General features: G+C 39.7%; 1 protein-coding gene across 9 annotated transcripts in view; it reads right to left on the bottom strand.

Annotated features, from left to right (window-relative positions):
* shank3a (SH3 and multiple ankyrin repeat domains 3a) overlaps positions 1 to 20,706 on the bottom strand; it is a 201,565-nt gene that overhangs the window by 75,855 nt on the left and 105,004 nt on the right. For 7 of the 9 annotated variants that reach the window (XM_086027945.1, XM_086027946.1, XM_086027944.1 and 4 more), the window contains 4 exons: positions 9,132 to 9,240; positions 7,260 to 7,411; positions 4,071 to 4,238; positions 3,661 to 3,777 (listed from right to left, as the gene is read on the bottom strand). In XM_086027945.1, the coding sequence (XP_085884071.1) occupies positions 3,661 to 3,777; positions 4,071 to 4,238; positions 7,260 to 7,411; positions 9,132 to 9,240 (546 nt within the window). Of the gene's footprint in view, positions 1 to 3,660; positions 3,778 to 4,070; positions 4,239 to 7,259; positions 7,412 to 9,131; positions 9,241 to 12,446; positions 12,539 to 20,224; positions 20,338 to 20,706 lie in introns of those variants that run through there. The other 2 variants (XM_086027950.1, XM_086027951.1) reach the window with 2 other exon arrangements.

Below are 20,706 nucleotides of genomic sequence, written 5' to 3'. Positions count from 1 at the left end.
ATACAACATTTAAAAATAATTATGAATTATTCTGAAATAATGGGTTTTAGTGCTAACCCTGCATACTCCATGATATCTTCTCAAAACTGGTTTTAAAAACCTGTTGCGGCACATTAGAAACATGAATATTAGATAACCTCGGTTAAAGAAGGAGACATGTAAATATTATAGGACATCAATCAGTTTTACGAGCCTTGGTAAAAGTTTAAAGAAAAGTGCCTGTAGCAGACTAAGAGCCACTCTGAAGCTAACTGAGCCATGACCTTGTAAGATGTATCCAAAAACATCCTCCAGCGTGTGTGTGCTTTGTGTGTGAGTAAACTTCAGTCCTGCACATTGATTACAAAAACAGGGTTCAGCAAAAGGTGAAGTAGAAGTAAATAAGAAACCTCTAAAAAGTACTGTATTAGGAGCAGTCCACATTACACAAACAATACATTAACATTGTGGTTGTCGTTTGTGCAACTAATATTCAAAATACAGCAACCACTTTCACATTTTGGTGAACACATTTTGAGCATCACGGAGTAGGGAATATTAAGAAACATAATAAATACATTAAGTGAAGGTGTGAATGCATATTGTGGGATGCTCATTAGACTCCATGCTGTTGACTAAAAGAAAGCCTTTTCCCTCTTGTTTACAAAGACGCAGAGCACACAGTCTACATTGAGACTCAGAGAAGCCAATTAGCGCGTGCACCATCAGTCTTCCCGCAGCAAAGCACTCGGAACACCATTCCATGACGACTTCAGAGTGGCTTTGCACTACAGTCACTTAATGACCATGTTCAGTCATGTCTAAAGAAGAAGACAGATGCTTCCTGTCAGCGCCGTGTTTGTACCTTGGATAATTCAGGAGCCACTTCATTATGTGACTTTTCCTCACCATTTCCATCGTGAAAGGTGGCATTTACGAAGAATGACTGGTAAGAGGAGCAATCATATTCATTGTGTGTGGAACCGATAAATTGACTAGTCGATGAGTTGACTGTATTACACCACATCAACATTTAAAGCTCCTGTAACGTAAAAATGAATGGCTTTTAAATTTGACACATCACGACCTGGAAAAACGGATTCTATTTAGTCAGGCCTCTGTTGTGCCTACACAACACAACTATTTGTTTGAGTCGCCAAAATATATCCATTTCAAACCTTTGGTGGCTGGAATATATCTCACCAGGTGGTTTTTGGGTGAGGCACTTTTAAGATGTGCAAGGCTGAAAATGTATTAATGGCCTCATCGAGCAATCAACTTCGACTCCACTTTCATCACAGCATGTATGATTTTTTGAAAATCCAAACATGTTAAGACACTAAAGCCCTAATCTAAATACAGTAGAGTGTGCGCGCGTGCCTGTGCTTGACTTTTTTGTGTTTGTGTAGAGCTCAGCGACGCCCCTAGCAGAGTCTCTCTCCCGCCAGATGACAACTTAAACATCCATCGAGTTTGCATGAGCAGACAGTAACACCTTGTGATCGCCACAAACCCAAAAGTCCTCCTGTTGCTACAAATGTAGAACATCTCTCATCTTTCACGGTTTGGGATCCTCCCATGTGTTCCGTTATGGATGTATTGATCTCAGACAGCGGCTTGGATTGCGCCAGCCCATTAGGATACGTGATTGCAGACGACCGTGGAGATAAGCGTGTCTTGAACTTTTCGGGAGGACCCCCGAACACACACACACACACACACCTCCGACCCCCCGTTGCTAAAGTCTGCCTGTTTCACAGATCAATCTGCTCATCTCCGTGTTGCATCTCCACAGGGAGAAGAACGGGGACTTCTCTCTAATGGAGGACACACAAAGAGCCCAAACTCCTTTTTACCCAAGTCATGAAGATGTAGGCCTGAATACAAATGTAACTAGTGTACATCAATCCTTTTTTTATAGAATAAAGAGAAGAACAGAAGTAGGCTATTTTTTTAGAAAAAATGAACACGGGACAATTTGACCTGCAACACAACAGAAGGGGGTGATCGATGTATCATAACCACATCACTATACAGCATTCACTCACATGTCAGCGAGCAGACATCAATGCATATTGTCAGTTCACTGATCCATAAGTGAGCCATTACGTAAAGGCGCGTTACCTTCCCGGGCATACATTATTGCATTTATTGATTTCCATTGTGATTTGTATTTTCTTGTATGTCACCGAATTGGAAAGACAACCAAAGAAAGAAATCGTCGCATGCTGGCATCTCACTCATTTGTTTATGGTTACCAGTGTTGGGAATAACGGCGTTTAAATATAACGACATTACTAACGGCGGTAACTTTTGAGTAAATAATTACATCTCAGGCTGAAAAAGGTTGTGGGCACCCCTGGTTTACATCATAGTCTCACCTTCGTGCGGTAAATGATAGACTTGAATGCTTGCATTCTTCCGATCGCCTCAAGCATCGAACGGACACTGAATAGCAGTAAATGAATACAGTATAGCTTAATATGTTTGTTAGTGACTGTTTAAGTGTTGGACAAAGGTCAATTTTATTGTGCAATAATATACAAATAGCAGTACCAAGAGAGATCTACCTAATGGCCACATTGTCCTTTACGTCTATTTACCGGTACATTAAAGTTTAGGTTTGGGTGTTTTGGTTTTGCACTTAAATGCAGTGTGTGATTATTATTTATTTTCAAATCTAATTTTAACATTTTTATTTCTATGCATGTGGCTAGTTGAAATCTGTGGAGTTCGAATAAATGCCAAATATTCCAAAATATATTGTTTTAATTCTTCATTCCGCTGTTATAAACATCTTTTACACTATAAATAGAACATAAAAGAAAAATATCAATTACTTTGCTGACAAACTAATTACTAACTAATTACTACTAAAAGTAATTGAGTTACTCAGTTACTGCCTTGAAGAAGTAATTTGTAACTCTAACTAATTACTTTTTAAAAGTAACATGCCCAACATTGCTGGTTACTATATCATGACTGGTGATATGATACATCACGATACAGCATAGCATCAATATTTTATGCCGTTGTATTAATATTGTATCACATAGGCCAGTGGTATGATAAATCTCAATAGTAGTATTTGAATGCTGATGTATTGATCCGGTATCACAGAAGACAGATACTTTGCAATATTGGTCTCAATGTCATGGTGACAGACTGGGAAACATTACATTGTGATATCAATGTTTCATTCTGTTGTAATGAAACTGTATCATGACAACATTGTTGACATTGATATTTGATGACATTGTAACAATGTATATATATATTTATTGAGGTTTGATGCTGTTTTACCCATATGGTATTGTGTCAGACATCAGTACGATACATCGTGATATTGATATTTGATGACGGTGTATCGATACCATATAGCGACAAACAATGGTACAGTACATCGCGATATCAGAATTTGATGCTTGTTTAGTCAGGCTGTACCATGACAGACATAGATATGATCGATCAGAATATCAATATTAGATGCTGTTGTATTGATACTATACCATTATGCATTGAAATGTCAGTAGTTGACGCTAATGTACCGATGCTGTATTGTGACAGACAGATACAGTATGTTCGTTACATTTCAATAGCAGTATTGAATGTTGTTGATATTAATGCTGGTGTAGAAACCCTTAAGGGGAACCTAGTAATTGATAAAAAAAAAAGTGGTACCTGGTTGTAGAGTGCGCACACATGCAGAGCCGTGTTCCCGGAGGCGTTTTGGGCGCTCATGTCCGCTCCGTAAAACAGAAGATGTTCCAGGTGCTGCACGTGGCCATAGCGACATGACTGCAAGTACAGGACGTAATAAAAGCCTGCTTTACAAAGTGCTCGAAAAAAATACAATACAATACAATTTTATTTGTGAGCTAAATTAATATATTTGAATCTACTCTTCCCGGAACAAAGTGAAGAGCGTGGCAATTTTGCCGCTTTGGCAGATTCGATCTGTGTGCCCCTGGTTCGGAGATCAGCTGCCACATCTGCTAGCGTCAGTAATCAGGTTTGCGCCCATTACCTTCAGTAAACAAGCCCATGGAATATGTAGTTTGCTTAGCAATCGGCATCGGCACGTTTGTCACCTGGTGTATCTCCTGCCAGCCGTTCTCGTCCACGCAGCCGACCTGTGCATGGTCGTGCAGCAGCAGCTCGCAGCAGTAAGGGTCCCCCCCCACCATGGAGCTGTGGTAGAGGGGAGTTAGCCCCCGACTGTCCTTGTAGTCAGGAGATGCGCCCAAGTCTAACAGCGTCTAAAGGGTATGAGGAGGGAAAATAACTTGGATTTCTTGTAGAAGCTTAAAGCAACTATATGTTGTGTTACGTTTTATGTTAAAGCTTTAAAGGTAATAATGGGGCTGGAGAAAGAAGAAGACTGTACTGTGACAACTGAACGGTGCATGGCAATATCATTAATACCGGTGTATTGATATTATATCATGGCAGATGATGGAACGATGAATCACATCTGTATTTTGTGCTGATGTATTGATAATGTAACATGACTGACAGACATGATACGTTGCAATATCCATATTTGCTTGTGTTCGCTGGTGTATCAGAACTGTACTATGACAAATGAAACAAAACATGCATTTGATATTGATAGTTGATACCGGTGTATTAATACTGTATCATGGCAAATAATGTATTAAATAATGTATAACATTGCAAAATCTGTATTTTATGTTGGTGTATCGATATGATACAGTGAAAGACTGATATGATTAATTGTGATATTGATATTTGACACCGGCGTATCGATACGATACCATTATGGCAAACAATCATATCATATTTTCAATGTTTAATTCCTTTATTGTTTAACAAGTTTGCTTCACAGTCAAATCGAACTGGGACTAAAATACAATAAACAGTTTGAAGCAAGAACACTTTGCCTATTTGGTGAACTACAGTAGTTAAACAAGAAAGTATTTTTTTCCTCAAGGTGATAATAGTCTATGATAGTATCCCATTTCTGGACATTGAGAGACTGAGATCAGGTGCTAAAGAATACGTTTTGTTTTATAATGTTGTTGGTTTACAAAGTTCAAGTGGGTTTTAATTAGTTTGAATGTATTTAAAACATTTTTTTTAAAATGTCCAGTTAAATGTTAAAAATGTTTTAACCTGTTTTCACCTAATACGAGTGGGTCTGTACGTTCTTAAAAAAAACAACAACAAAAAACAAAATCATGTGCGTTTTTTTGGCCTGAAACAGTAATTTAACTTTAAAATATGAAATAGTGTTATTTGGGGCAAGAATATATATAATAACAATAATAATAATAATAAAACAATTTGTTGAGTTTTTTTTACTTACAGTATATCTTTAAGTTGTGGGTCAGTACGGAAAACAGTTCTGTAAATTCTTGTTTCTTTGTTGTGAAATGTGTGAAATGTGTGAACACTTTTAAGTTGAATACCTCAACTTAAATTGTAGTTTATTGCCTTGAAATTTTGAGTTCAACCAACTTTTATTCATTTGTATTTATTTTTTTCTACTTAACCTATCCTATTCCAACTTACACTACAACACCATATTACGATTCAATGGTGAAGTTCATTCAATGTTCACTGCTTTTACACAACCGTGCACCCTCTGAGAAAGTACAACAACAGCATTTTTTCCCCGACTAATAAAAACATTTTAATGATTGGATTCAGGTGTAAGCAGGTTGGGGATATTTTGAAGGGCTACATTTTGCTTCTGCTCTACAGACTGCTATTCATGTTTCTTTCATGCAGTTGTTAAATTACGTTTTAAGACTGTCATCCATTAAAAACAACACAATGGAAACCGCAGTAACAAAAGCTTGTCCATATCCTATGCACAAGATAACAACAAGAGAGTAAATAACCTATTGTAGTAGGACAAAAAGTTTTGGAAATCAAAAACATGAGTCATGCAAGTGATCTGAGTCAGCGTAGACGGCCGGCCTACGAGAGATGTCCGTAAATGTCAAATCATTCAAAGATGATGCGCTAAGCTTCATACGGAGCAAAATTGCTCAAGCACACTCCAGCGGAGGAGATTGCCCGCTTGCAAAACTCTGTTCTGCCAAATTGGCCCAGCAAGCCTTTTGTTGTGGAGAATGAATGAAAGAGATGAGTCACCCTTTCTGCTGCCATTACAGTGAGAGTTCATGGCAGGGGATACGTTCCAGACCCACTCGCTATTGAGACACCGTATAAAATACTTTTCAAATGGAAAGTTTTACCCCTTCCATGCAGTAAAATTGATTTAAACACACTTCAGATGATTAAAACATTTTTTTAAGATAAGAGCCATCATTCGGCCATTTTTTTTGCTTTGACTTCAGAGCAGGGGTGCAGTAAGCAGCAGTACAGTACTTTGGCAAATAGTGAACAGCTGTTACAAAATGAGGCTTCGATCTGTTTAATGCCACTCCTAGCTGAGGTTTTTAGTCAAACTAAACATAGAACAGAGAGAATTATACGTTTTATGTATAAAAGCTTAATGCTAACATATAATGGAAACTACCATTGACGTGCTAAGTTTTAGCATTGATATTTGCAATTTTAGAGCCCTTTAAGCAGAGCTGAGCATCGTCCCTCCGTCCCTGAATTTCCGTCCTGCATATTTCGACCCACGTGGTCTTGGCCCGTTCCTCGTCAGCGACAGCCAATCGCCGTCGAGAACGTAATTTTCACGTCACACGCAGGCGCCGCACAAGCAGACATGCCGACAAACAAAGAAAAAATATTTACAAAAAAAAAACCTGACACATGCACACAGCATGGTGATCGTTGAAATAAAAACAATATGGGGCACATGCCATTGCGTCTGCGGGACCGCAAGGTACACAACACTCTTTAATTTTTCATTTTTTCCTTACTCGACCATGTGTCAGGAGTGCGGCACCTGCGTGTCACGTGGTATCGGTTAAGTCCGTTCTCGACGCCGGTTGGCTGACTCCGACCGACTGGTCCAACGTGGGTCGATTAAATATGCAGGACGAAAATTGAGGGACAGAGGGACGATGCCCAGCTCTGCCTTTAAGCAATGGATATTTAAACACGAATGGTGGAGCAATACATGTAGACAATGTGTTACGTCGCCGAAGCTGCGTGTGAATGTCTAAAAATGAGCTGTGGCCAACAGCAGCTCCTACAGTACATCAGTGTCCTCATTGTGTTTATGTGTTCCCCCTGCATTCAATAAACGGCTTCAAAAATGGAATTCTGCAACACACTGATAAATACGGCCCTCAAAAAAAACAATATTGTGTGTGCATGCGTGTGTCACTCACGATCAGGGCAGTGTGGTTCTTGCTGCGCACCGCCTTGTGCAGGGAGGTGATGCCATCTTTTGTTCTGAAGTCCAGATGAGCGCCGCCGCTCTTCAGCACCTTGATGAGTTCCGCGCATCCCTCCAGCTGCACCGCCAGCGTCAGAGGGCATTCTACACCACGCAGGCACAAGGACGTACGTAAAAATGAGAACAACATCAATGTCACTTTATTCCTCAGAGGACAACTAGTAAAAAAATTAGCTATTTTTCTGGCTTTCTCGAAAATACTTTATGGCCTTTATAGTAAAGGCCGGCTGCTCTCAAATGTTTTACAACACATTTTGTGGTCCCTTAATTAAGATACTAATTTAATTTGTTCCGTGACCATGCTTGTAAGTCAAAACACACGTATCGCAAATCATCGTACCCCACTGAAATGTACTGAAATGCCATTCATTTGTTGCAGCCTAAAAAAAAAATTGTTTTTTTTTAATCAGAAAAAAACATACAGTGACGCCATTATGAAATAGAATGCAAAGAAACAGTTTTTGCCACATTTTTGTGCTTTATTGCAATAGCCATTATGCCGCTCCTCCTGATGTGCACGCTTTAGCCACCTGGGGGCAGTATATTACAGACATATGGATATAAATGGAGCTGGTCAAAACTCTCCAGTAAGCTGCAGTAATATTAGTCTGTTCATCACAAAAGATACAAAATATATGCCTATGGGTATTCTTATATTACAGTACGTGTCTACATGTGTTGCTCCACTGCTTGTGTTGAAAGATCTTTTGCTAGAAGTGTTAGAACACCGATGCTCTTCGTTAGGTCATCTATGACATTTCCCATGATGTGTTAGCATTAAACTAGCATACTTTAAGGCAGTCACGTGGTTGTTTGAAATGAAAGAAAGTGTGATATCTTTTTGTTCGGAATTTAGTTTGACAGTTTGATTCCATTAAGATATATTGTACATAGAGGTCAAATGGAAACTGTACCTAAATAAATGTTTACAAACAAGCAGTTCTTGGGAGATTAAATGCAAATGTAGTAACATAAAAGTTAAATACAACAGAACTGTACTATGGTCGTTATAGAAATGAGGAGCCAAAATAATGCAAAACTGCCCTGTGAGGCATCTTAACAGCTGCAAGATTAACTACATCCTGTTGGCGTCCACACAAAGTATTCTCCCGTTCGCGCTTGGAGACTTACAGGTCACCGAGCATGCAAATTTCTGTCGGGCATGGACAAACATTTGGAATAAAAAATGAGGGGATTAGGAAAGAGATCAATCCGGCTTTATTCAAGGCGTCTTTCGCTAAATTGAATGACTGACATCTCTGACCACGTAGATTACTCCTCAGGTTCATGAAGATGCTCTTAGAAACAGTTTGATTTTGTGAATAAAAATACTTAATGTGCATATATTTAATGTTTTGTTAATTCTCTCAGTCTCACCTTATGTTTAGGTGATTAGCTTTTTGTTTGAAGACCATCTAACTTTTCTTTTTTTTTTTTTTGTACCTATTACAAACATTTTTTTCCCACAAAGGTCCTTCTTAACATTGAAAAACAGCAGCATAATACACTTAAATAATAAATTGAAACACTTTTCCATAACTTCTGATTTCAATAATTTTTGGGGGGGTTAAAACTATAACAATGAAATGCAGTGGCAGATGTGCATAACCTGATGAAGTGATCATACATTTGAATGATTTTCATAACGGCCCTCTGAGGGAAACCGCAACTACAATGTGGCCTGCGATGAAAATGAGTTTCACACCCTGGGCCCTGACCTACTAGTATATTCAAGAAAAGGACACACAATGAAGATAGGTACTATATATATACTGTAAGTGACCTTTCCTTCTGACTTCCTCACCTCCAGTGTCGGGATCGTGGAAATTGGGGTCCAAGCCTTTTTCCAGAAACCGGGAGACTTTTTCAACGCTCCTCTGTTGCACATACTCCATGAACTTCTTCAGGTTGGCCTAATGGAGGGAGACAAGGGAGTGAAGAGGGAGAAGGAGTTGTTGGGGGAGAGAAAGAAGAGACAGCTGTGATTGGCCCATGGCACACTCATGTGGCTGATGCCGTTTAATAATGCAGCGGCGAGATGAAAGCTTAATTCGCTGCGCTCCTCTTTGCCGGCGCGTGAAGGTTTTATGTCTCTTCTGTCATCATATCAAACAAATGGAGCGTGCGGCCGTAGATAAATTTGTGACAAAGACAACGGGAGGAAAAGGGGTCTGGAGAGTTAACGCGGGAATAAAGTTTTATTTATGCTTCCAATGTTGAAAAATGGGCAGCACAGTATGCTAGTTCATGTCTACCTCTGGGTTTTACTACAGCTTTCTCCCACATTTCAAAAACATGCGTAGTAGGTTCATGGAAGACTAAATTGGCCCTGGGTGTTAATGTGAGTTCTTTGTCCAGATGTGCCTTATGATTGGCCGGTGACTACACCCAGCCTCTGGCTTGAAAGATTGCTGGGATAGGCTCCACCTCACCAGGGAACTCTAATGAGGACACAGAATATGGATGGATATGCCATTGTAACATGTCCATTCAGTCATTATTCGCAGTAAAATTTTTGTAACACATTGGTGGCATTCCAAGAGAGAAAGTTCTGAATGTCAGAATGTGTTACCGCAATCAAGTTTGAAAATATGTCTTTGTGAATACGAGCAAACCTTGGTTTTCGTGACCTAGCTGTTCCAAAAAATTGACTAAATCCAATTCATACGAAAAACAAAGCAATATTTCCCACAAGAAATTATGTAAATTTGTTCCACACACCAAATATTAACACATATTAACAAAAGAAAGAATATCTACAGTGAAAACAGTGTGAAATAAATATATAGTAACCAAGGAAATGGCTCAATTAACATTAAACAAAACTTTTACCTTAATTTGAACATAGTAGACACATTTAAGCGGTTGCAAGTCATGGTCCTTAATACAATGTTACCAATTTTAGCACCCTCTATTCTTAAAATGTTTCTAATGCACCTATACACTGAATCAAGTAGGCTAGTTCAGTCAGTAAGGTCTTGGCTGTGCAAAAGCTTCACTCAAAGAAGTACAGCTTCAGGCTGACAAAATACTAAGTGGACAAAAATACAAACAGAGGAAGGACCGTGACAGGTCAGGTCCAAGTAGCAAACAAAAATGGCCGACAATTCCATAATGCAGCGCGGCATGATGACACGTACAAGTTGTCCATGCTTTTTTTTTTTTTTCGACAAAAAATAAATAAAATAAAAAAACGAGGTTCCAATGTGCAGCAACTTCAGCTAATTGTCATGAGGACAAGCACAAGAGCAAATGGATGGATGGATGTTGTAAAACGCATTTCAATCAACAAACATAAGGAGTTCATCAACAAATACAAGTAAATCCACTCTGTTTTGACATTCATTACTGATGCAAGCACACAAAGGAAGCTTTCCGAATGATGTCAACGTAGAATGAAATCAGAATCTTTGATTATCAAGATCAGAAGGAACTGTATCGTCCCTTGGGGAGCAGCTGAATACTACATACACAATCACTACTTACACACTGCACATCTTATAAAAATGCGTGCACCAAAAATGACTATACACTCTTTGCTGAAACTTTGTTTCAAGTTGGCTATGAGACGTGAGGCCATCAGTATTTGACATCTTACACTTTGCACTTTATGTATGCCTTACATATGAATAAATTGCAAAACTGCAGTTGAGTGCCAGATTGAGAAACGTCATGAAAAAATATACACGATACAGTATATGTAGAGCCTCAAAATTTTGTTTCCGGGTAACACAAGTTGTTTCGTGTGCAAAAGTCCATTTCCTGGTGTGCGGGTGTCAGTTGTCGATTGCGTGTTTTTCACAAATGTCCAGTTGAATCATGTTCGGTCGCATTGCTTGACATGCGGCAAGAAAAAGTCGGAAGAGGAAATCCAGTCTGTGTGACAATTTCACTCGCAGGTATTTGTAGGAGCCAACCTGCTTCATTCAGATGCCAACCGGGAACTCACACCCTTCCCTGGGGTTAACCATAATCTCTTTTGTTCTTGAAAACATTGAAAATAGTTTATGAATATGAGTGATGACGTCAACAAAACAGTTACTTTGAAACCCCAATCCTAGTTTAAAACCTCAATTTGAAATCCTAACAGAGTTCAAAATCCTAATTTGATACTCTAAACCCAGGGTGAAACCCTAATTCAAAACCCTCACCCAAGTTTAAAACTCTACTTTCAAACCATAACAGTTACATTGAGACCCCAATCCTACTTTGAAACATTAATCGTACTTTGAAACCCTAATCCTAGTTCAAAACCCCAAATTGAACACTTAAATCTAGTTTAAAACCCTAAATTGACACCATAACCCTATCTTGAAATCCTAATTTGTATCCTACTCCATGTTTGAAACCCTAATATGAAATGCTAAAACCAGTTTGAAACCCTAATACAAAACCCTAACCCTAGTTTAAAACCCTACTTCCAAACCCTAACCCTAATTTGAAACGGCAATGTGAACCCATAACTCTAGTTTGAAACCCTACCTGGAAGACCTACTTTGAAACCTGAGGTTATGCATTCTGATGGTGTAACCCTAACCAAGACCCTACCCCTGCCACTGTTAAAAATTGTACCCCTACTTTGAAAACATAACAGCTACCTTGAAACCGTACTTTTAACGCCTTTTAATATGAGACATGGGTGCGCTGGGACCTATCGCGGCCGACTTTGGGGCAAGAGGCAGTGTAAACCCTGGACTGGTCGCCAGCCAATTGCAATTACGACAAATAGCAAATTACATTTATGCTCATATGAATGTACAATTTAGAGTATTCCGAACCTAACATGCATGTTTTTAGAATGTGGGAGGAAGATGACATACCTGGAGAAAAGACAACAAAAGTCCACACAGTTGCAATAGAGATTCAAACCCAGACCTCCTGACTGTGAAGCAGACATGCTAACCATGAGCCTAGCCTCGAACCGCTACTCTCCTGTGATGCCATTACTGAACAAATACTTATTTTATAATTAACTGAACTTTCACGATGAATGTACTATCTCTCGAGGCTTCCTGCTGCAGCCATTACATAACATTGCACGCACACGCACCCACCCCACACACACACACGCTGCACACACTCGCACTTAACAATGAGTGAGAATCGATAAAGCGCTCACCTTGTGCAGCATCATATATTTCACGCGCTTCCTCTCCTTAATTCCACTTCACTCAAGCTGCGTTTATCTTCACGCCGAGTCCCGCCTGCCTGTCTCCACACGCTGGTAACCCCCTCATCCTCCCCATCACACCCCTCACTGACACGCTGCCACGAGCCGCCGCTGCAGACTGCAACTCTCACCATCTCCGGAGGAGTGAGAGAAATACGCTGTAGCCTTTTTTCTTTCTTTCCCCCTCCTGCTATCTTCAGATGTTGGCAGATGTGGTTGTTATGGCGATGGGATACAAAGGCAGCTCGCGAGTGGAGAGAGTGCAACTGTGGCGGTTTTTGTGAACGCAGAGCAGGGGAGTCCACGGGTTTACGACAGTTTTGACCTATGACGTTTAACCAACTAGAGTATCTCTTCCAGTATGCAGCCCAACTACAAATTCACTTTGAGAGGTTTTATGGCGTCGTGGTTAGAACACAAAATTTACACAATCAAAATGGCGAGTTTCACAAATGGATGTTTTAAGAAGTTTGCAGTCGGAATTGCTGACGGAAGCCCGTTTCAAATTAGAGGTGGACCGCTCAATAGGTGCGTACTACCCCCCCCCCCCAAACCCCCCAAAAAAGGCGAATGGTGGATGATGGAAAGGTTCCCACGCTGCAGACAGATGACGAATAACGGACGCTCAATTTTTTAGCAAAAGGCCCAGCTCTGCCATTTTTACCAGTTCTAATGACTTTCTGGATTATTTGGGAATTTGAGTGCAACTTCGACATGGAGTTAACTAGATAAACCCAAATAATTCTGATTCACTTTATACAGGCCACTTGCTGTAGAGTGCCTTGTTATAGGCCACGTGTGAGTGCATGTCCAGAAACAAGGCGGAAGAGCAAGTTAAATTCTTGGGGGGGTAAAAGTCCTACATGACAGCCAGCGTGTGGACGATGGCTTTGCGCTGGCTTGGTTGCTATAGAGTGCCTCATTGTTGCAGTGTGGAAAAGCATGATGACCTACTGAGATATATTCCAGAGATTTTTCACAATTGTCAAGCTTCATTTTATATACTTGATGGATTGAGGTAGTTAACAACACCTTTCTCTGTGGCAGGTCAACTTGAGAGGACTTTTAGTTTACAGGGTCTCTGATTCAAACCAGACGAGTGACAAGGAATGAGATCCAAAAACAGATGCAGAGTCCACTGATAAACTAGTACATGATGTCTGCAGCTTTTGGCTAAAAGAAGGGAGGGACGCCGAGTCAGCTTATTTTTTAAACGGCACATTATGAGGAGCAATCTGCGTGGCATATGCATCCAAGAAGCAGCCAAAACAAAGCATTAGCAAACACCAGTGGTGAGTTACAGCTGCACCTGCATATCACTTACAAACACAGCAAGTGAGCAAAGCAAAGATAGAGACATGTGAGCCACGGTGCGGCATTATTAGAAATACATCAACAGTCTCGATGCGGGCCATGTGAACGTGATTAATGCATTACTGTACTTCATTAATTGGTAAACAATAAGAAATAGATCTCCAGTCAGAAATAATTGATGAATGTCCTTTTTTTAAAATGAGAAACTACTTCTTAATAAAGGTGGTGGAGTACGGCATTTTTCAATCTGTTATGTAGCAGATTGCATTTTTTTCACTATACTTTTCAGAAATACTGTACCTTTAAAGGCTATATTTTCTCTTGAGTAAAACAAGTAAACAAAGCATGCATAAATCGAACCGATTAATACAATAATAATAATGATAAAATATATATGGTATAAAACTCTATTTCTATGTATTATTCACAATGAATATAATCAGATTAAAAAGTTAAAGTTAAAAATAAAAAAAATAAAAAATAAACTAAAACAAAAACAAATAGACTCAAATACAATGTATTTTTATGTTATACAGTATATTTGAATATAAAATAAACACAAAATGAAAAATATGCCATAAGACCAAAATAAAAACTAAACACAAATTAAAACAAGCGAAAATACATAAAACTAATACAATTAATAAATAAACTTGATGTATATAAAATAAAATATAATACAGTAAAATGCATTTTATGTTATATATTTGAATATGAAATAAACAGAATTGTAAATAAAATGAATTGGACAAAAAAAGATTAAACAAATGTAAATACAAAATAAAACAAAATTAGGCAAAAATAAAATTTGAACTGGTTTCATCAACACAATAATCTTAAGAATGTACTTCATAGTCGTAACAATGCTGGATGTGTCCCTCCACATTATCCACAATTTAAAATCTAAATGAAGAGTAGCTTGAATGCAATCTTTGCACTTGTAAATAAAGAAAGTTGTCTATTATCTTCAGCAAAACATGTCAATACATCGATCACATTTCCATGTTCTCCATATTTAAGAGAGAAAGTATCTGTACCATTATATTTAAGAGATTGTTAAAGTGGATTAGGATGATGAGTAACATTACATTTTTCTCAGGTCGAATAACTAATACACACATGCACAAACTCCCATTTGTAAAGGGATCGGTCACACTGGTGGGAAATCAATGCCAAACACAGGAAGTTGAAGGTAGTCACAGAAGAGAGCAGCATCAATCACGCCCTAAGGTGACGGCGGCCTGGGAGTCAATTGAGCTCATAGAACAGGAGCAGGAAGTGCACATATATATATATATATATATATATATATATATATATATATATATATATATTTTTTTTTTTTTAAACAATAAATGAAAATAAAATAAAGCTTGTTGCTTCGGGGTGGGGGGGGGGGGGTCATTGGGGATCATTGAACATGCAATAGTGTATATGTCCTTATTGCGCGATCAATGTGATCAAATCAATGTTTTATTAGCAACCAGCACTCAGTTCACTGAGTCCCTAGTGTGGAAATAACTTGCAAATGGTCACACATGCTGTGGAACTACACAATTGAAGCAGAATCTCAAAATGTTCCTCTAAAGTGGCAAATAATTGAGATTCACATCCACTGTCGTGCATAAAAATGGATTTACTGTCAATTTGCTTTTTCATCATTTGGAGTAAATGTTACAAAATGAGATTTCTGAGCATTTTATCATTTTTGCATGATTTTTACTCGAATTCATCTTTTTTGTTTGTTTACACTCGTATGACAGTTGAGAAAATGCCAAACGTTACTTAAAAACGGTGGTTTACCCAACTCGATGCTGCTCAACCACACTTTGAGCATGCTCGTGAATATAATATTTTGGGTCGGGGAAGGGTTTCTGTGAATACAGCCCCTCTGCTGGATGACCCGTTCGCGCCACCCACAGCATGCCCCGGGAGGATAATCTTATTATGCCAGCTTGGAAAGGTTTGCTGATAGACACATTTTGGGGAAATTGGCTGCTCAAGCGTTGCTTTGGTTGGGTTGGCATGTACCCCGAGATTCAACTATTTGTATACACACTATTGAAGTCCATCTTACATAACATTACCCCTTTAAAATGTCGCCTCCTGCTTCCCAAAACTACTCTTCACTTGCACCTTTTGAGCAGAGCATGGCTTTGATAGTTTATTTTGGTCGCTGCGACACAATTTTGCACAGATGGCTGTGAATGGGCCACATATCTCGTTAAGATCTTATGAAGACAAATAGCAAACCCTGAAGTCTGCACTCTTCCACATCATTTTTATATCGGGGATGTTTCCTAAACACAATGCAACAAAATAAAACATAAAGTGATTTTAAAAAAAATCAAAAGCTGGATTTCCATTCCATGGTTTAAGTGACCCGATTGAGAGTTTTTTTTTTTTTTTGTATTTTGTTTTTTTGAGGGGGGGGGGGGGGGGGGGGGTTCGGGTGTTGGATTGGCATAATTGTACAGAGCAGGCCAGGGGACCTGACAAGAATTTTTTAGATATCATACGAGGAGAACGAAAGACTTCCACTTCCGGGTCGTAGCTTTCAATGTACGGTGGAGCTGGCATGAGCATGAACCGTCAAGTTTGGAGAGATTTTTACACTCAAGGAGACAGACAAGGACATACTTCGCATGTAAAGGGATAAGGTATGTACTAAATGTTAACAGTTAACTTAACAAAATTGCTATCCATCTTATTCCTATGCCCCATGAGCTCCATGCATACCTTTACATTATAACATTGCGTTATTTTGCAATAATTATTTTTATTGCGAAACCATTAAAAATGGAAAACTTATTGAGTTATAACACAAATGTTTTGCATTTAAATGAAATAATATAGCGAAAGTATTGCATTATAATACAAAGCATTGCTTAATAACGCAATCTTAACTATTCTCCTGATGTCCCTTGGCAGCTCCGTGTAATTGGGATTTGCAAAAAAAAAAAAAGAAAAACCCCGGTTTTTAAAAAATTTAAGTAAACTCCTCTCGATTATTTTTTGGGCTGATTCTGGATCTACCCTAATTTTTTGTCTAGCACCATCAGGTTTTCATAATAATAACAATAATGATATAATAACATATTATAGTAATATATAGGCCTATTTATGAATTAAGGGTTAGGTTCAAACCGGTGGATTTTTTTTTTCTGAAAGGTCATTTCTATAAATTACAATGCATGGTAAAATCTGTATTGCACAAGCTTTTATAGGGGAAACGTCAAACCATAAATGAAACATTTTTGAGATTCCATCAAAGGTACAGTATCAAACAGTTTTTGCTTCATCTCAATAGACATTGCGCCGCTCCTTCTGTGGTATGCACCTTGGCCACATGGGGCAGTATAATACAGACACACAGATATCCTGTGCATGAAAATTGCATGTACAAAGCTCATCCATGGTTCCTACAGCGTAAAGCAAGTTAACTTCAAAACTCTTGAACTCCCTTTGAATTGAAACTTCCCAATGTTCCATGTTGTCCAAAGATGCTACAGTACATCAATGACGTGCATCTGTCCTGACTAAAACCGCATCATTGTTTTTGTTTGCCCCGCTATCGCAACGGCACAATGTTCACGATGCTGGTTGTCGAAAAGCAACAACCAAACCGGCTTATCCACTCCCCTCATAGCTATTGACTTTTTCTTTTCCTTTTTTCCAATCAGTGACCAGATGAATACGGGCCTATGCATGTGTCGCATGTGTGATGTACATACGATAAGTGTGTCAAACACTCGTGCTGGCCTATATTGACACTCGTAACCAGGACGGCCGCTTCGCCTCTGGTGCCTCGCAGCTGTCCAGCACGGGTGAGTAGTCATTAGCGAGGATGCTCGTGTAAACCTTGATGTCACACATACAGTACATCGGGTGGCAAGAACTCCGACTGCATCACTTTGGGGTATATCTGGCCACACAGCCCCAAACACAACAAGTTCTTGGCATTTTTCAGTTTCTGCCACCCGGAAGTAACTTGGCGCGTGTTTACACAAAATCCGAAATTGGCTATTCGTGCACTATTGCGAGGCGTGCAGCCAAAATATGAGCGCAGGAGGAAGGGCATGCTGCTTCAAGATGCAGCGAGACAGACTAAACATTTGTGGAAGAAGAGCCCGGGATTTGAGTGTTAGCCCACAAATAACAAACCCCTGCTGTCAAGCCAGCAAGAAGGATTGAGGCTATGATTACACAACAACAATCTGACCAAAGTTTTGGGGAAAAATATGCCCCAAAGTTCTGTGAGGGGCCCCACACAACGAGAGAAATCAAAATAATTGCGTACTGCTCTCACAATGCGTGCTAAAATGTCTGTCAAAGTACCGAGACTATCTTGTGAGAGGCAACACTCCCATAGTAGCGCAGCCCACCCACTGTCAGATCCGCCAGTGTACGCTCATCTATGAAATGACCGACTCCGGTCTAACTGTCGTCTGGTGCCAAGTTGCGCTGCCTGCTATACAAGATTTATTCTGTTAAAGAAAATAGAGCCCAAACAAGTCAAAAACCAAAATACAAAACGAGAACACTTGCTGTTGTAGTCCACCACCGCCAGACGCTTACACACAGACCTGCCGGGCATCTAGACTCCAGGTCCTAATGTCACTTCCAGACTTTATTTTTGTCCCTCACTATCCCACCTTTTTTTTGTAATGTGTGCACTCGCAGCTGGCAACGAGGCGCTCTGAAGCGGCCAAGTCAGCTTTAAGCCCCGGTCGACACACTGGCTGTGCAGTCAGACTTTGGGAAAAAAAAAAATCCCACCTCCTTGCTATTTGTCAATTCTCCGTATGGCACGCGAACACTCTCAACAAACAACGAGGCACTCTAATGCGAAGAAAACCCTGACAAGCATTGGAAGAACGTGGCGGAGCTCTGATTGGCCCACATGTTCACCGTTACTTAAAATGACTTACTGTAAAAAAATGTAGTTACAGTTCCATCTACCGGTTAGCAATCAATACAGCACACGGAGGCAGACTGTGCACTAAATGACAGTTAGTGACGCTGCCCAATAAGGATGCTATCAATTACACAGTTAAGTGTGTGATTAGAACTCTCATTACATGCATACACATATTGAACTGTAGCTGGTTCATGATTTTCTCTCACTCTCTTTCTCTCTCTCTCTCTCTCTCTCGCTCATATGTTGCTGGCCTGAGAGGTTTTATAAACGCCGCTCTCCATATCTAACAGGATTATATTGTAATGCTCCCTGCAGTAGAAAAGACCAATAGACTCTCTGACGGTTTACGAATTTCATCCCAATGAATAGGATTTACTTTGTCAGGAAAAATCTTTAACCTTTTACACACTATGGTGCCAAACAAACTTTTTTGTTTTGTTTTGCAATTTGAATGACTAAAAGCTTTACATACCACTTCATACAAAAGAACTGGAAGGTACAGAATTTGTGGTCCTCATTCATACACACGCACGAGCGCGCGCACACACACACACACACACACACACACAGATTCATAATTCATAGCACTTAAGATGAACACACTGGATGTATCATTCATGAGTGCAGAAAGAAAACATTCCCCAACGTAAAAAAAAAAAAAAGGAAAAAAAGTGGTGTTACTATAGCAACAGCATTCACAGCGTCATTAACCATAAATGTTACATTTCAATGCAATAATGCATGTGTCTGGTGAAGATTTGGACTCGAGATATTGAAGAAAAATATAAATGCAACACTTTTGTTTTTCCACACGCACACACACAAACACAAACACTCTCTCTTTCTCTCACTCACACACACACATACGCACATACATAATCACATACGGTACATACTGGTACACTTTTGTCCTCATGTATTATATGCTTTCCTGATGTTGTTTTTCTCTTTTTCAGTTAGCAAGCTTCAGATTCACTCCCGCTTAAGCGAAGTGAAGAAATAATGGAGCAACTGTGGCCTTGTTGAGGCCTCACATGTTGACAAGGAGAGCGGTAGTTGATGTTGCAATTTCAGATATACAGTATATTGAATGGGACAAACACACATTCAAAATGAGAAAATTGACAAGGAGCAGGCATTCACACTGAACTAAGCGGTCCGTCAGACTCATTCCACCTCCTGTTGTCATTCACTAGGCCACACCCCTTAAAAGTACACATCCTCTCCACAAGAGGAAAAGTTGTCGGGCTTACTGATTGCTCACACCAACAATGAGAAGCAGAGTCGACTGGCCACTTGGCCTGGACTGATGACTCAAAAAACAAAACAAAAAAAAAACAAAAACGGCGGTATACCTTGAAACCGGTAGCCGGCTCATGCCTATTATTCAGCAACTAAAATATAAGAAAGGCAGCCAAATCACAGAGAAAAAAGCAGCACAATAAGGTTAGCAGAACAGTGCGCGATTACATAAGTAAGCTTGGCGTCCAACCTCTGTGGCTTTGCTCCTTGCAGCTCTCTCCAAACGCAGCATCTCACAATGCCTCCTGGGTAATCCTTTTCAAAAAGGTGCCGGAGCAATCTGCTTGCTATGTATTATGTATATTCACAGTATTATAGGAATATTATTTTTGCTGCTATTCCTGGCAAGCCAGTAGGTAGTTCAGTGTTAGCTGGCAGTGTTGGCTTGATTAAAGACCACAACAAAGCACAGAGCCTCTTTGCCACTCAGCGCCACACGCACACACGCACACGCTGCTTACTGTATTGTGTGTGAGCCCCCCCCCCAAAACACACATTCTGCTCCACTCTCTCAACTAATTCCACCCACCCGAGTGGCCACAATGGTAGGACAGCTTTGTTGTGTCCTTTCAATCAGGCCAGTTGCAGGCTCATTTGGCCAAAGAGACGTCAACAAATTAAAAATGAACGAGGTGAATATAAAGTGCGCAACATTCGGCTGAATGATGTTTA

This window comes from Filicampus tigris, chromosome 4 (genome assembly GCF_054856515.1).
Source record: "Filicampus tigris isolate MCC_2025a chromosome 4, RoL_Ftig_1.0, whole genome shotgun sequence".
Taxonomy (NCBI): domain Eukaryota; kingdom Metazoa; phylum Chordata; class Actinopteri; order Syngnathiformes; family Syngnathidae; genus Filicampus; species Filicampus tigris.
The sequence above is the reverse complement of the archived record's forward strand: the minus strand, read 5'-3'. Positions and strand labels throughout refer to the sequence as shown.